At 33.7% G+C, this 20,899-nt stretch overlaps 1 protein-coding gene across 1 annotated transcript; it reads left to right on the forward strand.

Annotated features, from left to right (window-relative positions):
* The first annotated feature begins 189 nt into the window (after positions 1–189).
* On the forward strand, positions 190–11,618 carry LOC127734667 (uncharacterized). The gene is made up of 5 exons (XM_052244660.1): positions 190–272; positions 5,170–5,806; positions 6,560–6,850; positions 9,489–9,555; positions 10,272–11,618. Exons 3-5 carry the CDS (start codon positions 6,770–6,772, stop codon positions 11,051–11,053), a joined length of 930 nt encoding a protein of 309 aa, XP_052100620.1. The 5' UTR covers positions 190–272; positions 5,170–5,806; positions 6,560–6,769; the 3' UTR covers positions 11,054–11,618.
* Positions 11,619–20,899: the final 9,281 nt, after the last annotated feature.

Below are 20,899 nucleotides of genomic sequence, written 5' to 3' on the forward strand. Positions count from 1 at the left end.
AACCCCTATATTTTTCATTTTACATCTTTTATTTACTTATCTTTATTTGGACACATATAGAATCTTTCCATTTACGGTAAATGAAAATTGACTGATTAAAAAAAAATCTTTTACAGTTTTCTATATGTAAAATTGAGTTGTCTCCCATTGATCAATGGAACAGTTTTGATAAAGATAGTAAGGGGGATTCCCACACATATACATTTGTTTTGGAATGAACCAATGTACAGAAACTGCAATATATTCGTTTGATCATCAATGTTCTTAATGTGGTAGGTATTTTGAACAATTGTTATTTTGTTTAATTTCCAATTGGCAACTATTAATTTTTTGCTTCCATGAAAGACATATGTAATCACCCCCATTTTTTGCTTGGGTTCGTTAATTCGTGTTGCTCAGTCTTTAGTTTTCTATGTTGTGTTTTGTGTACTGTTTGTCTGTTTGTCTTTTTCTTTTTTAGCCATGGCGTTGTCATTTGTTTCGACTTGTGAGTTTGAATGTCCTTCCATGTACAACAGTTAACTTATGTTTGGAAACCACAGTCACGAATCCCAATTCAAACCAATACAAAATTACAGCTATCATCTCGGATATTGCAAGTCACAGACTTTTCAAACCAGTTCGCATTGGAAAAGATGAAAAGGAGAAAAGATCCTTTCTTAAACTTTTCTTTGCCAACATCCTTCATCATGTTCATCATAAATCTGTTCACTGGAAAATACCTCCCTATTTTAAAAATCAGTCTGTACCTATCATTTCCTATACATATACAAAACTAAAATATCATGAGCCTATATCCATCAATTGGAAACACAACTTCAAAATACTGATGTATTCAGTCGAGGATTATGCCAGGCAATAGGTTAAACGCGAGAAAGAAGACGTAGATACTCTTTCCGAATGGATTAAGGCTGTGAGGTCGTTGATACAAATCAGAATTAAAAAACTGAATGGGTCTATGAATACCCATGCTACACCAATCTTTAAAGACCCAAATGTTGCAAAACACTTGTCCTACCTCCATGACAAATATCTTGTTCTCCCCGCAGATAAAGCCCCAAACAACATCGTTTTTGTGTGTAAATCACATTACATCAACTGCTTGATAAATGAATTTAATTTAGGTATTGACAATTCACTTGGAAACTCAACATATACCCCCACGACACTTACCAAAGAGGATATCCTGGATAATCATAGGTCTGTTCTACGTTCCTTTAGAATTCAACCAAAGATGAAGAACTGGATCTTCCTTCACTGTATTGGATACATAAACTACATATTAAGTGTTATATTGGCTGGGTCTTCCAAGTGCTCCACGAAATCTCTTTCTAAATTATTAACATCAATTGTATCAGCAATCAAAGCCGGGCTTCAAAGTTATTGTGAAACTACCTATTCTAGAGGTGGCGTGAATCAGATGTGGATACTAAAAAAATTCCAAAGATATTTAGAGTACATACAATCTAAGACTATTTCATTTGCAATAGTATTAAAACATTTGACTTTTCTACACTTTACACAAGTATTCCCCATCCCAAACCAAAAGACAAATTGAAAGAGTTGGTCCTGCTTTGTTTCATAAAAAAGAATGACCAGTGTAGATACAAGTATCTTGTCTTAAGGAGGGATAAATCGTACTTTGTGAAAAATCACTCTGATTCAAACAAAAAATTCTCTGCATTATCAAGATGCTTGATTTCTTGATTAAACAATCGGCAATTCCATGGGAACCAACTGTGCTCCTCTTGCCGACTTGTTCCTTTATTCATATCTGACTTCATACAGGAACTTCTTAGGAAGAAAGAAAAGAAGTTAGCAGTATCATTTAAATTTAATTTCCGCTATATAGATGATGTTCTCTCACTAAATAATTCAAAATTTGGTGACTATGTTGAACGCATCTATCCCATCGAACTTGAGATAAAGGATACAACAGATACAGTTAAGTCTGTCTAATATCTTGACTTGCATCTAGAAATTGACAATGAGGGTCGGTTGAAAACAAAACTTTACGACAAAAGAGATGATTTCAGCTTCCCAATTGTGAACTTTCCATTTCTATGTAGCAACATTCCCGCAGCGCCTGCATACAGAGTATATATCTCTCACTTGATACGATATTCCAGGGCTTGTATTTCCTATCATGATTTCCTTGATAGAGGGTTGCTGTTCACAAGGAAGCTATTAAACCAAGAGTTCCAAGTGGTGAAGTTGAAGTCATCCCTTCGTAAATTTTACGGACGCCATCACGAGTTGGTTGACCGTTATGGAATATCCGTTGCACGGATGATAGCGGATATGTTCCAATTGTCGAAACTACAATCCCGTTCCTTTTCCCCCGAATAGGACCTACCGAATTAGACTTATTATCGATCGGGTTTGTACTAACATGAGCAACACGACGGGTGCCACATGTGGAGCAGGATCTGCTTACATTACCGGAGCACCTGAGATCACCCCTAGTTATGTTTTAAAGGGGTTCGTGTTGTTCTTTGTGCTTTTGTTTTAATTTTTCAGTGTTTGTGTTGTTGATACCAGTAACAGTCTCGTCCATCCTTTGTCATGAAAATCGTGTTTCAATTTTAAGATTTCACATTCGGTCAAGTTTCAGGGTTCTAAAATTTTACATGACCGATGCTCTAGAATTTGGTGATGTCTAAGGGTTAGATAAGAGTCAATTATCTATCTGCTATTGCCTGATGTCTTATTATTTGATTGAACATATCAACGTATTTCATAAGAGTAACACGACGGGTGTCACATGTGGAGCAGTATCTACTTGCCCTCCCGGAGCACATGAGATCACCCCCAATTTTTTGGTGGGGTTCATGTTACTCAGTCTTTAGTTTTCTATGTTGTGTTTTTTGTACTGTTGTTTTCAATGTTGTGTTTTTTGTACTGTTGTTTTCTGTTTGTCTTTTTATTTTTTAACCACGGTGTTGTCAGTTTTTTTCCGACTTATGCGTTTGAATGTCCCTTTGGTATCTTTCGCCTCTCTTTTGTAATAGATGTGAAATGAAAGTACATTGCTTTACTTGATTCCTTTGAAAGTAAGGTGATGATCATACGAATTTCTACGGCGAGTGTATTTATTTTTAGCTCAACTGGTCAGAAGGGTCAATTGGGCCAATTGGAACCATACTTGGCCACAATCATTATTGGGGTTTGAAAAAAAAGTGTCCGATGACCCTGCCTGCCGACCAAAATGACAAAAATGACCGACATGACTAATATAGAACTTAGGGGTAAAATGCAATTCTTGGATTTTATCTTGAAAATCGCTAGAATGTTCAGAATGATCAGATCAACCTAATGTCTATTGACATCGAAACTGTCAGACGACTTCTTATAGAAGTTATTGCCCTTAATTGGTGAATTTTACAATTTTTTTTCATTTTTGCCCGTTATCTCGAAATTATAATAGATAGACTATTTAGAAACTTTTAATAGTAAAAATGAACAGCAAGACAAGATCTAGAAATATGTCAAATGATCGAAATTATCAGTCGACACCTTATTGAAGTTACTGCCCGACGATTTTTCCCATTTTATTTTTGTATTTTTGCCTTTTATCTTGAAAACTTTAATAGATAGATAGAAATTTAAATACCAAAAATGACCAACAAGACAAGATCTACTAATAAGTAAGTCCTTATTGAAGTTATTGCCCTTTAGTAATAATATTCCCCAATTTTTCATTTTTGCCTATTATCTTGAAAACTATAATAGAAAGATAAATAGAAACTTTAAATAGCAAAAATGATCAACAAGACAAGATCTACAAATAAGCCACATGGCTGAAATCTTCAGTCGACTCGTTATTTAAGTTATTGCCCTTTAAATGAAATTTAAAATTTTTTTTTGTGTTTTTTGCCTCTTGAAAACTATAATAGATAGACAGAAACTTTAAAAAAGAAAAATAATAACATAGATAACATGGATAAGATTTACAAATATGTAACATGACTGACATTGTCAGTTAACTTTTATCGGAGTTGTTCAAGGCCAGAATATTCATTACCAAAATCCTCCTGCCTACCACCCCCCACACGCCTTGAAAATAAAATGTTAGTTCCTTTAATATATAATATTGTCGGGTCTACATACAAATGCCCTCAACTTGAAAATAAGCCCAATTGAAAGAGGACTATGAAAAGACACCATAACATTATTTGATTCTCCCTCAATGATCACATGATGTTATCTACTACTCGTACATTGTTAAATAATTAAATTGTTACAGTAAGCGCATGCTAATCATATCCATCAAGAAGTGATACTATATATGAACTACACGTTAAGCTGCCAAAAAAGGACTGCCAAGACAATAAGCTAAATTACATATACATTTGTACATCTTTAATTAAAGTTGATAAGGGACTTTTAACAAAACTTGATGTAAAACATGCCATCTTTTGAACTCATAACAGTTATACATATAATATATATATATTTCTCTAATTATTTGGCAAATTCACCCTTTCTGGACTGTTTGTTTAAAAAAAACTCAATGAACATGTGGTTGCAGATGATCTCAGAAGATGATTGGCTAAGTTAAAAGGTCATAACCTTTATCTGTCTGAATGAATCGAAATGTGCTAGAGAAATACAACTGATGTAGACATCAGGAATGTGGAAGGCACTCCAAAGGGACGTTCTTTTATCAAAAATGAAAATTTATTTGAAAATCATTAGAGAAACAGATTCTTATATAGACTGCCCCAAATGGCTTGCAAAAATACATGTACAATATATACACATTGATCTGTGTGGATGGATGGACAAGAGTATGGGTATAATATAATAAATTAATAGTAGTATTTCAATGAAAATTCCAGAGTATTAATAAAAAGTCGATCATTAAGGTAATCATAACTCATTTCAATTACTTTAATACTGATATTAAAGATATTACATGTTAAGCAATTAAACCAATAACTAATCAATCACACGATATTCTTTTCAACTAGAAACTATTTTACCATGTTGACTATCATTTAACAATTATGACTACTAGTTTTCGGCTTATCCTGATGGTTATAGAAATATCTGTTTGTTTTTGGGATCAAATTTACTACATCCGATAATTTAATTTTGATAACTGGACATCTATTTTTATATTTATTATAGTATGGTATCATGTATATATATATATTTAAATTTTAGAATGATGGACAGAGAAGACCGTAGACGTTTCTTTGTAATTGGGTCGGTGTTTCTAGAAGTTGTTACTCCTGTGTTTAGACGTCAACTAGAGAACAACTATACTAAAGTTGGATATAGATGTCTGCAAGATTTCCTAAACAACCAACCAGTAGTTCACACCTTGTTCCATTTAAATCACAGATATACATGGTACTGCTGTGTAGATAGCCAAAACTGTATTGGCAGACAAAAACTTCCTCTAAATAACTACCAATGGGACCTGTTGTATACAGAGAATCCTGGACCTGGTAAACACCACTGTCACTGTAAATATACAGCTAAACCTGTCCTACTCGATGACCTTGATATCACCTTGATGGGACTTGTCCTTGTCAACTGCTTCACTCTTGGTCCAGCTGAAGCGCAGGCAGTCAGGTCTCTCAGGCATTACAAGAATGATTACCTTAGCCATAACACAAATAGTGGTATACCTGAGCCAAAGTACAATTCACTGTGGCCAGATCTTACATATCATGTCCTTCAGCTTGACCCCACCAGACAGAGTGACCTTGATGAAATGAAGAACAGACCTCTTGATGAACAACTTTGTAAACAATACTACATACACCTTTTAGATCTCAATAAGAGATTTGAAGAGGTACTTAAAAATCATGTAATAGTGAATCAATAAGATATTTTGACTTAAGCGCAAGGGGTGCTTACTGAATATACTTGTAATGCCTTACACTGGTTTTGAAGGTACAGTTTATGGTTAAGTCCAGTTTTTTTGGTCCAGTGAATAGCATCAGAGACATCTCTGAAGGCATCTACCTACAATTTCACTGATATAAGTTCACGATTCAACATTTATCAAGACAGTTAGTCTAGGTATAAGTTTTACTGACAGCTGTTCCATAAACATAACACATACAAAAACATGATACAATGCAAAGTCTAAAGAAGTCTTTTCTAAAATCTCAACATAATAAATGCATATAAAATGCATAATGTCTGTTTGTTGTTCACTACAAATATAAAAATAAGGAGATGTGCTATGATTGACAATGAGACATCTATCCACCAAAATTCAAATGAAGTGGATGTAAGCAATTATAGGCAACCATGCGGCTTTCAACAATGAGAAAAACCCATACTGTATAGTCGGATTATTAAATATGTTTACTTTCCTTACGTAGATTGATCAATTGATCGATTGTTGTTTGCTCAACGACCAGTAGCAAATTTTTCATGCATATTCTTGGCGATTCATATGTTACACATATATGCTTATAAACAGATTGTCCCTAAACCAAAATTAAGCAAAATAATTGAAATTTGTAATGATTATAAGCAAATAATTTTCAGCGATTGTGGGTGATCACGAATATAACTATGTCTTTACTACCTTTAGATTGGAGTTTACCTCAAAGAGACGAATACTTCTGTACAAGGGATAAGAAAGGATGTCCACGGGATAAGTACATCCTAACAAAGTATTGGATGGAATGTTCGTGGCATAGGTGGATCAGTACAAGCGGTAAACACAACCCTACAAGGCATAGAAAGAGCAGTGCAAGGAGGAAACACTACCTTACAAGGCATAGATGGATCAGTACAAGGGATGAACACTTCCCTACAAGAAATAAACTCATTTATCCAGACAGCTGTACAAGGAATACCTCTGATAGATGATGCATTACAGGTAATATTTATACATAGTAATATAAACATTAAATGAAAATTTTTACTAATCACTAGATGTTGGAGATGTATAGCGATGCTTTCCCTGACCTATAAGATCGATAACCTCCTTCCATTAGCAGCGCTAGCAGACTAACCCTTTAGAGCAGTTTGAAGAGCTATGGCTTTATGTGACAGGGGTGTCATGTTCAAAACCTGGCAGCTACAGTTGTAAATTTTGGGAGAAAAATCATACTATACTGTAAAACCTCATGAGCACCAGTCTCTTTTTAGCTCATTCGGCCTAAAGATGTAAGCTTTTCTCATTACTAGCGTCCGTCATCATCGTCGCCTGATAATGTTTTCAAAAATCTCCCCCCTGTGCAAATTGGAACCAAAATGGACCACAATTATCCTTTGAGTATATAGTTTTAAAATGTGCCCAATGATCCTGATTGCCATCCAACATGGCTGCCAGGGCTAAAATAGAACATGCGGGTAAAAGGAAAGTATTGTTCATTATTTTTAAAAATGTTATAGATCTGACAGTTTCAGAAATGTTCAGAATAACAAGATCCTCTACCACTCATTTAGACCAACACAGTCTTTTATAGGATCATCGGCCTTAATTGCTGATTTTTACATTTTTTACCCAAGTTTGGCTATTATCTTTACAACTATATAATAAGCTAACTTCATACATAGATAAAGTGAAATTATAAATGGCAGAATTGATCAGCAGGACAAGTTCTTCAAAAATTGCTTGTCAACTCCTATTATATAAGTCATTGCCCTTGAAACACTAATTGTACACAATTTTTTGGGACTTAGAAGATGCAGAGAAATTGAAGACACATTAAAAAACGATCAGCTTGACAAATCTACAACAAACAAGCCAACTCATTATGGCGTTGTTGCCCTTGAAAGATATTGTTTACCAATTGATAAAGATACTATAATAGTAAACACATATAAAAATTAAACAAAAAAAAAAAAAACAAAAAACAGTTCAGAAGGACAAGATCTATGTCAACATGACAAAAATTGTCATTCGACTCCATATAGGAGTTATTGTCCTTGGAATACTATTTTTTCTGCAAACACCATTCTAGATGAAAAAAAAGAGTAAACAGCAAAAATGATCAGAAGGATAAGATCGACAAATAGGTCAAATAATGGCAGAACGGTTAGTGGACTCCTCATAATATAGTTATATCCCTCTAAGACGATATTTTACCCATTTTTTTCTCGAAAGTTTTGTAGCATAAATAATCAATAAGACATAAACTGCATATAAATCAACACAACATAGCTTGTATTCTCTGTTGACTTTATTTTGGAGTAATTTCCCTTGAATAACAATTTTGAAACAATTTTTTGCATTTTTGCTAGTACCTTTTTGAAATATTCTCGTTACATTGTATCAGTTTTATGAAAATTTACCAAGTAAGCAATGCAGGCTCTTTAGAGCCTCTAGTTTAAAAGTAACATTAATTGATGCCTTTTTATATTTTGCATTGTTCTGGTGTGATCTCATTGATGTATACCCCACACAAATCTTACGAACCATCTGTTTACTTGTATGAAAACAAGGAAATGTGGTATGATTGCCAATGAGACAACTATCCACCAAAGTTCAAATGAATTGGATGTAAGCAATTATAGACAACCGTACGACCTTCAACAAGAGAAAAACCCATACCGTAAAGTCGGCAATTAAAGGCCCAGACATGAAAAATATGAAACAATTCAATTGAGAAAACTATCTTGTGTCTGTATCATTTGTTCCAAACAGTCTGTATGATTCCTTTTTATTCACATCTTGATTTAAATTTCTAGAAATAACCAGAATTTTGTTTATCATTTGCAGTCGAATTGGATAAGTATAGTGATTCAATGTTGTATTTTTCATATTTTTAATCTAAAAAATAACATGATTGTTTGTAAAAAGTTATGTGATGATGTTTTTCATTAAATATATGCAAAAATCGTCCTATGTATCTTCAACATATTAAGATCCAAGATAACAAGTATTTGCTGAATGAGGTTTTGAGTTCCATGACCAAAATCATTGTTATTCCCTTTCTGTTTCGTTTTATTAAATACGCATACAGAGACTTAGGATACACAATGTACCATCGTATTGATGGATGGTCCATAGTATACTATTGTCATCAAGGGATATCTTGTAACATTTCATTTCCCAAACATAACTTCGATTTTGGTGTTGAAAATTGCACATACTATCTAGTTTTGCTAGTATCAGTATTTCAATTGTCATATTAAATGGCTTTGTCTAATTTCGGATTTCCAAAAGGAAATTAATTGAAATTCTATTCACAACCTTAAATAAATAGTATTAACATAGGAAAATATATTTCATCATTAACTATGGTCATTTAACTGAACCAATGAACAGCCTATGAGAAGAAATGAGAATACAAATGCAAACATTCCTTCTTTGTGCTATACAACAGCTATGCATGATCGTATCCAGTTTTCAATCAAAATGATACAGGTCGGTTTTACCGTGTTCCACCTCTCATTTATTCACAGTATCAAGTGTCAACGTTACTTGATAATTTAATAACTTAAAAAGCAATTTGAGAAAAGAATTATAACTTTCAACTCTTATTGTAAATTTTTTGACTTTATTTTAGAAACTCCTCTACTATGCTGAAAAAGGAGCAACCTGTACATGCAAAGGACAAAATCCTGATACCAATGGTAAGTGTGGTATCACACATAGTATGTCTATCATTTCTAGTTGTTATCAAATACCAATATGTTGATTACTAATTGATTCTAAAATTTAGAAGTTCACATCTTTTTTTTATGGACACAGTTTATTTTTTAATGGTACTGACTATATATATTAACATGATTAAAATATCAATATTGAGTCAAACGTTGTTTATTTCTATTTCGTAAATATTCTCACTGAAACATTTGTTTACTATAGCTATTTAAAGTATGATAATGCAACGGTCAGTTTTACTTAGTGCATGTAGTAACATGTCATATATAATATTGCTCTTCAATCCATTGATGAAGTCCTATCATCTCAAACACATTTTATATATTTAGAACAACTCAATTGACTTATAAACAACAAAAAGTTATGAATGTATTGATTTATATCCTAATTGTCAAGATTTTGAACAAATGATGTTGTTTTATGTTTATAGGATAAGAAAGAAAATACTTCAAATATAATAGGCACATACATCTTCTATCATATAGATCATATTTGAAAAATACATGTTGTAAAATCAATATTGATCAGTCCCTTCTTTATAACAAAGCAGTGGTAAGAGATAATGTAAATTTAGACTATACTAGTATTAGAGATTTATAATACAGATTGTTTATACGTTAGCTACTGTATAATTTGTATCTACTTCTGTGATAATTGAAATGTTTTCATTTATTTCATTGTATAGGACAAGAAAGAAAATCCTACAATCTAGGACAAGATGTATTCTATCAATATCTTCAATTTACTACAGCACCTTTAAGCGATTCTTCCCCTGGTGACATTGTTGTGATAACAGATGATGGACATGTGGCCTGTTTAAATCATGTTAATGCTTCAATGAAGATTTATGATACAGATGGTTCACATGTTGGTACAATACCACTAGAGAGGGAGTCATGGGATATGACTGTTGTCAACAACTCTGCAGTAGCTGTTACACTGCCTGACTTTTGCTGTATAGACATATTTGATATACACAATGAACAGATAGTGAAATCAATACAATTAACAACAATGTGCTTTGGCATTACAACTTTAAAGAACACTTTAGTAGTAGGCTGTGATAGAAGAACGTTGATAATTGATCCTCAGACAACGAAGGTAGAGAACACCATTGATACTGGTGATTATAGTCCTACCAGACTGTGTTGTTTTAATGGTGATATATTTTACACAGTTGGTACTCAATGTCACGACCTGTTCCATTACAGTCACTTTAATAAGAATATTTCCAAAGTACAGTTACCATCAAGATCATTGAGTATGACCACACTACAAGATGGCAGTGTTTATGTGATATGTGACGATAGTTCAGTACAACATGTGTCATCTGATGGAAAGAAATATAAAAGAGTTACTACAAAGGGACTTAGATCACTGGGATCGACAGGTGGAATAAATTATAATCCTGAACAAAAGAAACTGGTCGTTACTGGAGACTCAATTACAGTGTTTAATGAATACTAGTTGGGCCTGTGTGCATAAAACAAAAGCCCTACTAATTAAGCGCTGATTGGTTAATTCAAAGTTAGCTATGAATCTCATTGGTTAATTAGTATGATCTCGAAAAACAATTAGTAAACGAGAAGCACATGCGGCAGTGACTGGGAAACCCCATTGCTGATTGGTTAAAAACCTAGACATGCGAGTAACTACTGACCAGCATTCCAAAACGTATTATGTATTAATACTCTATTTAAATAAAATAGTTCCATTAATTCATAACACTGTCCCACCCAGATCCTCCCTTATTATGCTATTGAATGTCAGGTGTACCAATAACCAATTTGCTATATCTTTGGTGCCCTGACCGAATGCTGAAGAGTTACAGTGCAGATAAAGGCACCTGATTTACACTTAACAGAGTTCAGTAAAGGGACCAAGAAACGCCAGCTGGTTATAGTACGTATAAAGGAATAAAGTAAACAGACACAGGTTCGGGAGAAAGAATCACAGTTTAATATTTTCTTTGCATATCAATAAAGCAATAAACATATTTACAAAGAAAGCAAAATCAAGTTGAAAAACTGTGGTACTCCAAAATAATCCAAACCTGTGTTATAGTAGGAGATTAGGTTAATGCAATTGGAAGCCTGGTAATAACACATACATGCATGACATGCTGATTATAGAAAGACAGGCATGGTACCCTTTTTGAATAAACAAAATTTTCTGATGTTATTTAACACTTATGCTATGACCAGAAAAGTTTGCAAGAATTAATGCTCCTGAATTCAGCACAAGTTACTTCTGAAAATTAACACTGAATCAAAGTGTGCCTGTGAGCCTAAAAGAAAACAAAGGGAGTGACAGGACATATGAGAAACAAGGTGATGCACAAACAAAGGAGTTGGTAAGCATTCTTTCAGAAAAAATTGACATAGCTTTAACTCATGCAACCGTGAAACGGCATCAGCCATATCATTCTGCTTCCCTGGCAGATGAATTGCAACAAGTTGAAAATTGTTAGTTGCAGACAGCCAAAACAATTCGCGCAAAAATGACATCAAAAGTTTGTTCTTAGAGGTACACTAATTAATACAACCAACAGTTGATGAATTATCACAATAAATATATACACGCTTATTTTGCCAACATTTAGCCCAACGCTTGGCCGCCAAAGCCACTGCAAATGCTTCTTGCTCATTAATATGCATAGCTTGCGCAAATGGGAAATCCTCTTTCCAATTTACATAAAACCAATCGGTACCAAAAACTCCACCTGCACCTGTTTTACAAGCATCAGTATAAACCGAGGTGACAGGATCAGTGTTAAGTAAGAAGGATTTCCCATTAAAAGTGGACATGAAATTGTACCATCAAAGAATATCATGCAAAATATCCCCGCATAAGCGCATTTTGTGCCAATCATGCTTAAGCTTCGTAATGCCATCAATGATTCTGCGAAGAAAAACTCTTCCGCCGCGAACCACTAAAGAAGACCAGTTTAGTTTTCCCGCCAGGGACTGCAGTTGTTTCTTAGAAACATGCTTGCGCTGCTGAAAATCTGCCAAATCTTGCCTTAACTGCTGTAGTTTAGTACTAGGTAATCTTAATTCAAATGTTGTGGAGTCTATCTCCACACCTAAAAATACTAATTTCTGGCATGGGTCCAAGACCTTGGACCAACTAATTGCAAAGCCTAACTTGCGCAGCAAGTAAATTAAAACCCTAAGGCCATGTGCGCAGCGCTGCTTAGTGCTTTCGCAAATGAAAAAATCATCTAAATATGCTGTAATGGTAAAGCCTCTGCGTGACATCATGCGGCGAATAGCCTGTGAAAGTCTATGGAAAATACCAGGTGCTAATTTAGAGCCAAAAGGTAATTTTTTATCTATAAAAATATGTGTTTGACCGTCAGGGAAAGTCCACTGTAAACCTGTTACCTGTTGACTACTGCGACTGATACCCACAGATCTGTAGGCCGATTTTAAATCAACTTTGGACATGAAACAATTTTTTTGTCACTAATTTTGCTGCATCATCAACAGATTGAAATTTTTGCTTATCCATATCCCCTGCAAAATCATTAACAGCTGACCCTATGGGTCTACTGCAATCATGAATTATCCTTACACCCCCATCTGGTTTTGAAATGACACCTAAAGGACTGATAATTTTTGGTGTGGACGTTGCCAACTCATAATTCCCATTTTCAATTTCAATTAAAATCTGTTGATGAGCTTTATCGTAAAAAGGACTTGAAATATGTGCCGAAGGATGATTTTTTGCTGAAATGTTAAGTGGAGCCAAATTGATATCTTGAACAATGTCAAACCCATTTTTTATGCCATGTAAAAGAAATTCTTTATCAGAATCATTTTTAAGTTCCTCTTGCCAAACAGTATAAACAAGGTCACGCACTGGCTTTATCATTACACCCAGTTTTTTGAATGAGCAAATGCTTGGTGTTCAGCACCACACCCCTGGATAGCACAAATGTGTGCATAGCGACAGTTTTGTAACTAGCAACCTTTCCTACTATTGAACTTTCTACAAATTTCAACACCTTCTGCAGAATGAGATGCATATTTGGAATTATCCTGTTGTTGCTTAGGTGCAAGTTTAAAAGATGGACCAGATGCCTGAGGTTTAGTGAATATGGCTTTTGGCCGAAGATAAACTGACTGTAAATGAGGGATGTTAGTGCCCCACCTAAAATTGTGCTGTTTTTGGAGTCTGCGGTATTCCCTATCAAAAAACAGCACTGACACAAATTCACATGATGAAACTAAATGATAAAATCTCCTGTGCTAAGTAACTTGTACATGATAGACAAATTTGCCCTCGACCACTGACACAGAGACAGGGACTCAAGTTTGGGTCTTACAGGACCAGATTTAAAAACCAGTTGCCCCCCTGAAGTATCTGAAATAAGGCGCTCCTCAGACATGCTGGTCCCCCCTATATCATAGGAAACAAAGTCTGAAATGTCATTGTACACTATTTTACAGTCTATGTTAGCAGATTTTGAATAAATTTGAGGGTCTTGCCAAGATAAATTAGAATTGACAGTGTTCATAGAAACTGCATTCGGGTTATAACTAACGCCAATGGGATCAGGTGAATGTTCATGTTGTTTCTGGCTTATTGCTAACTGCTGAAGCACCGCCTGGATATAGCCGTCTTCTTGTTGGTTGCCGCCATCTTGGATTAGGCTATGGGCGCCGCCATCTTGGATTAAGCTGTGGGCGCCGCCATCTTTATTTACACCGGAAGCATGTCCGTGTTCGCCCTCTTCCTGTGCACATGTCCTACGTTTCGACGCTGCCATGTTCACTTTATCGGCACTTATGTTCTTTCGGAAAGTCTTCTCAACCGCCCTTAACAACAGTTTTCTTTGTCCAATAGGCATGTTTGTATCCGCCAAATCGTCGGCCTCAATTAAAGACACAGCTTCCATGTTTTCAAATCCTAGCTCCAGGATTGTATTTGTGGTGTCTTCGCTAAGCTTCATTACGCCGGCCCATGTTCTTCCTTTGTCAGACTGTTTGTCGGACGAGTCCATAAATGTGATTTCTTCGTCGTTAGACATATTTATATTCCGCCGAGAATATTATGCATATATGAACGCTAATGTTAAGACAGTCACACGGCAATCATGAAAAGTTATAATTGTCAATCCCGTCTCACTGACGAGTTGGTAGCATCATAGATGTAAAAAAACGGACAGATTTGAAGGTATCAAAAGAATAAGCAGACATAACACGATGATGCAAAGTCCAGCTATATACAAATCATAGATTTTCGTCGGACTGTTTTTACTTGTGCCGCGCACATGTACGTATTCTCGTATTTCGTATGTTCTAAACGTTTGCAGAATTTTGTGTCCAGATCTAATACGAAATTGATTAATCCATTATATGATGTAAATTTACGATCATAATAAAGAAAATATTTTCCCAGAAAATAATAATGGCTGCTGCAAGCGAGCGTTGCTTTAGGAATAGTTGGGCTTGTGTGCATAAAACAAAAGCCCTACTAATTAAGCGCTGATTGGTTAATTCAAAGTTAGCTATGAATCTCATTGGTTAATTAGTATGATCTCGAAAAACAATTAGTAAACGAGAAGCACATGCGGCAGTGACTGGGAAACCCCATTGCTGATTGGTTAAAAACCTAGACATGCGAGTAACTACTGACCAGCATTCCAAAACGTATTATGTATTAATACTCTATTTAAATAAATTAGTTCCATTAAATACAATATTTTAATGAACTGAAATGTAATTTTATTATATATACTTGAGGTAAAATTTAAACATGGCCTTGTATCATAAAAGGAAGATTTGCCTTTAAATCAGTCAATTAAGGTATCATTAATATATTATCCAGGAATAGAAGTTTTCCAAACCTTCAATTTTTAACTAGCACATCATATATACTTGAAAATGCATAATATTGAACTTTTATGATTTTTTTAAAATATTTGATTATGAATAAAAGGAGATGTGTGGTAAATTTAAATGAGTCAGCAACCCAATAGCATAAACCCAAGACATCAGATGTAATTTTGTTTTACAAAACTCAACAATAGACAAGTGTATTCACTGGTATATAATATCAGAAGTCCATTACTAGGGGTACTTCTGATAATATGTATACCACTAATTGGCTGGGGTCTAAAAAAAGTTTAATATGATATAACTATTATAAATTTTCTATCTTTACACAATATTATTTCAATAATAATTTCAGTATAACCAAATTTGTGCGTTTATGATGTAATTCTTTGAATAACAGTTTAAAGAATTGCAAATGGATAAAGACATTAATGTGACACTTTTCATGTCTTTTTAAATCTTTGCCAGGTTTCCTTTCAATGTAACACTTGGACAAAGTATAAATTAACGATATGAAAAGTCCAAAAAGTATAATGGTGTAAACCAAATTTGAGGACATCATGTAAGAAAACAAACTACAGTTTTTCTGCAAGATTTCAGATAGATTTCAGAAATAATGGAGTCAAATATAGACCATAGCCAATAGACAAAATTTATTTGACTTCAGTAAACACAATTACAATAAATGTTTAGGGCTGAAAAAACATTAAAAATACACAAATTATATCACATACTATTTGACTACAGAAATTGAATAATCTAAGGCAATTAAAGACGGCTATTGAGGCGACAGGGATATTAAGATACATTTATTTACAATTTCATGGTAAAAAAGAAGCATGAACAGTGGTATGACAGCACAACAAAAGAACAAATCGTAAGCTCCAGTTGCAAATGGTTTAATTCAATAGATCAGTACGAAGCACACACAAAAACAAACTAACATAAAAACAAAATACACAAAGCAATGACATAAGAGTACTCGGCTAGTCCAAAGTCAATTACACCTAATAAATAAATTATGTTCAAGTATCAATCAGTACACCGCCAACAGATTAAGTGTATTGACCTCATAAAAGTCTGAGAAACGCTTGACCTTATGCAACGCCAAAATATAAGAAATCAGTATTGACAAGATGAAGGATTATGTGTAATCATAACTGTACATTTATAGCAATATATATCTAGTTATTTTAAAGTTTTCAGAAAAGAAAAAAGAAAATTATGTTAGTACCGATAAAAATAATATTTAAAAGAATTTACTACGGTGTTAAATTGTTAACCTTTAAGATTTCGTTTCTTCAAATGTTCAACCGGTTTATATGGATCGTATCTGAAACATTACCATGAACATTAGGATGTGATATCCTGTTTTCAATAAGAATTCTACAGGTACAGCCAAACTTCCTAATTAAATCTTTTGTATCCATAAAAGAATTTAGTAAACGTTTAATCAATTTATGGTATCAAAATACATGATTTAGTAGTTTGCCAGTTATACATAAATTACGTTTATTGAAATCTAATTTGAATACAGACGCGGGCATAGCGAATAAGATAAGTTGTGAAATATACACACAGTAAGAAGGGGCCAAAAGAACATCACCGTCCCAAACATGCCAAAAGGGAAAATCAACAATAGTGAACAATTTTTTTTATTGAGTTTCTCGTGTGAAACTGAAATATCCAAATCAAGAAAAGGTCAATAACTACTGTTTGTATTAGATTTATTTAAAGTAAGTTCCCTTAGGACAGATGATGGAATTGTGGCATATATATCAGAAGATTTCTTTAATGAAGATTTATAATACAGATGGTTCACAGTTTGTTATACAAAACCACTACAGTGTGAGCCATTTGATATATTACTGTAGTCAACAACTCCACTGTAGCTGTTACACTGAAATTCTGTTACAGTATAGACATATGGGACATAAACAATAACAGAAAAATGAAATCAATATCATTATCTACACAATGCCGAGGCATCACAACTATAAACAGCAAGTTAATAGGAGGCTGTCCTGGAAGGTTGTTGATCATAGATCCGCAGACAGAGAAGGTGGAGAAGACCATTGATACTGGTAATACTGCTTTAGGTCTGTCTTGTTCTGGTGATAAAATATTTTTCGCAGATTGCAATAGTCCTCAATGCCTGTACAATTATAGTCACTCTAATAACAAGATTTCCAAAGTAAAGTTACCAACAATATTATGGAATATCACTTCACTACAAGATTGTAGTGTGTATGAGATATGTAAGGATATATCATTATAACATGTGTCGTCTGATATTAAGAAGTATAAAACAGTTACTACTACGAAGGGACTGAAATCACTGGGATGGCTGGCTAGAATAAGTTATAATCTAGTACAAAAGAAACTGGTCATTACAGATGAGACTCAATTACAGTGTTTAATTAATACTTATAAATATAATATATAAATGAACAAAAATGTAATTTGATTACATGTACTTGAGGTTAAATCTGGAACATAAACTAGAATCATACATGTAACTGAAAGATTATCATTAATATTAGATCCAAGAATAGAAGTTTTCTAAACCTACATCATTTTTAATGTCCAATATTTTCGGTAATTACTGAATGTTACCCTTTAAATGTGACTTCTGACTAGAAAATTGTATACGGAGTTATACTTTATAGACTATTAAAAAAAGTGGAGATAAAAACCAGATATATTGAATCAAGGAATTGTATAGTCTTACTAAACAAAACTTTCATTGAATACAAACCAACCGTCTACAACTGCCTAATCTTGGTTTGTTGCAGCATCAAACTATTAACTAAAAAAGCAGTTAAATCATTACTCATGAAAATCTAAATATTGCTTATATTATATAAAATTATACCAAAGAATTTTTATGAATATCTTGAAAGAAAAATAATAGAGGTTCAGTCTATATACAGGGGATTACTTTTACAAGGGACGCCGGCTGCGTCAGGAACATGATTAAACAACTAGGTTGAGGAACCACTAGAACATAGGAGAGCCAAACAAAAATGTGAACACTGTTGTAGAAGTTCAATTTCAAACAACACCATACAGATAAGAATAAAAAATGGGTTGTTTGAAATATTCAATCATACCTGCAACCATCATATCTTGTCATACCATACCTCAAGATATCCGAGTGTCCCCGTCTGTGGAACATTTTCGACACGCTATTTAAGCTGCCTGCGTGTAGAAACTACTCCACAACTAATTTATACAATTTAAATTTTAACTGTACATACAGATTTCATTTTAACTGTACATACTTGGAAGTGTTTAGCTGTTCAGCACGCTGGAGTTTCTACCCTCAAATTGAGTCCTCTCCTCGACGGGAAGATGGAGATAGATATATAATGCCCCATCCCTTCCAGAAACAAAAAAAAAAAAACAAACAACAAACCACAAGAAAAAAAAAACAAAAAAAACCCAAAAAAAAACAGGAGAATAGTACAACCTTACAAACATATGAAAGAAGAAAAAGATTGGCGCATCTTTAATATACTGTTTCATTCAAATGGTCTTCACTTTCATGTAAGTGGTTGTCGGTATCCCTTAAGTTTTTCATTTGTTTATACTGAGGGACTAAGGAGTACACGGTAGATATTTTTGTAGTCGACGTTCAATTACTAACTACTCTTCTAGACTTGAAGGCGATGTAAAGTGTGCGATTGGCCATAGTATTAAACTGAATAAAGTGACCGCTAGATTTTTACTATGATTGAATTGTGGGTTTTTTGCGGGTTTTTTTTTCTAACCGAGTACACCCTATCTTCCTTTTAATCAAATTCGTAGAGCATAAGAATTTTAATTTGATTTACATTTCGATATGCCATTTTGTACCCATCAATATAAAATTAGGAGATGTGGTATAATTGCCAATGAGACAACTATCCACAAGAGTTCAAATGGCCTGTTAAGCAATTATAGGTCACCGTACGGCCTTCAACAATCAAAAAAAAAAAACCCGTTTAGTCAGCTATAAAGGGCCCCGACATGAAAGATGAGAAACAATTTAAATCAGAAAACTAACGGCCTAATTTATAACAATACAATTTACGAAAAAAAAAAGGGCAGACACGAATCAACAAAAAACACCGAATTACAGGCTCCTGACTTGGGACAGGCATCTGAAGACTGTTGCGTGATTAAACATGTTTGTGAGCGCTTAACACTTTCCCTAACATGGGACAGTGGTATAACAGCACAACATTAGAACAAACCGTAAACATCAGTTGCAAATTGCTTAATTCAATAATTCAGTACGAAGCACAAAATACCCCCAACTAAAATAAAAACAAGACACAAAGCACCGATATAAAAGTACTCAGCTAGTTCAAAGTCAATTACAACTAACGAATAAATCATGTTCTCCCGAATTAAAGTATCAATCAGTACACAACCAACGGATTTAGTGTTAAATATAAAACGCTAAAATATAAGAAATCGGAAGAAAATTTAGGATTATGTGTAATCATAACTGTACATATGTATATATAGTAATATATATCAAGTTATTTTCAAAATTTTCAAAAACACAAAAAATGTTAGTACCGATAACAATAATATTTAAAAGATTTTAGTACGGTGTTAAATTGATAACCTTTAAGAATTCATTAATTCAAATGTTCAACCGGTTTACATGGGTCGTATCTGAAACAAAATCACGGTAAACATTAGGATGTGCTATCCCGTTTTTAATGAGAATTCTACAGGTACAGCCAAACTTCCTTACTAAATCTTTGTATCTATGAAAGAATTTAGTAAAAGTTTTAATCCCGGATTTAATAATTTACAAGTGATACACAAATTACATTCATTGAAATTTAACACGCGACTACAGACACGGACAAAGCAAGTACGTCGTGAAATATACACGCCGTAAGAAGGGGTCAAAGGAACATCGCCGTTCAAAAAGGGAAAATCAACAATAGGGAACAAAAAAATTGGCTCGTAATTTTTGTATAAGTTTCTCATGTGAAACTGAAATATCCCAATCAAGAAAATGACAATAATCATTGCTGTCTATATCATATTTATTTAAAGTAAGTTCCCTTTGGATTTTATTTGTAACGATAACTTTGAATTATAATAATACATGAATGCTTTCATCTATAGCTAAATGCATTGCCAATTACGCATGTGTTTTATTTGTCAAAGTTTTAGATCTCTTGAAAGCATTTTCCCCAATGATGTTTTAAGGAAGAAGGTGCGATTTGTTTTTGTTTAGGTTTTTGTTTGTTGACACGAAACATTTTAAATATTCCAAATTCTAAATCGTGGGAAAGAATAAAAAATCAATGTTGTGTTTTCAATTTTGTCGAATATATCTTTTTCTGATCAAGATTTCTTTTAGAATTTATTGATAATTCTTTCATCATTTTTGTAAGTGGCTCTTGTTAGTTTTCCCATGTTTATTAAAACAAAGTATTATCAATAACATAGAGTTAGATTA

This window comes from Mytilus californianus, unplaced genomic scaffold (genome assembly GCF_021869535.1).
Source record: "Mytilus californianus isolate M0D057914Y unplaced genomic scaffold, xbMytCali1.0.p SCAF_3, whole genome shotgun sequence".
In the NCBI taxonomy this organism is placed as follows: Eukaryota; Metazoa; Mollusca; class Bivalvia; order Mytilida; family Mytilidae; genus Mytilus; species Mytilus californianus.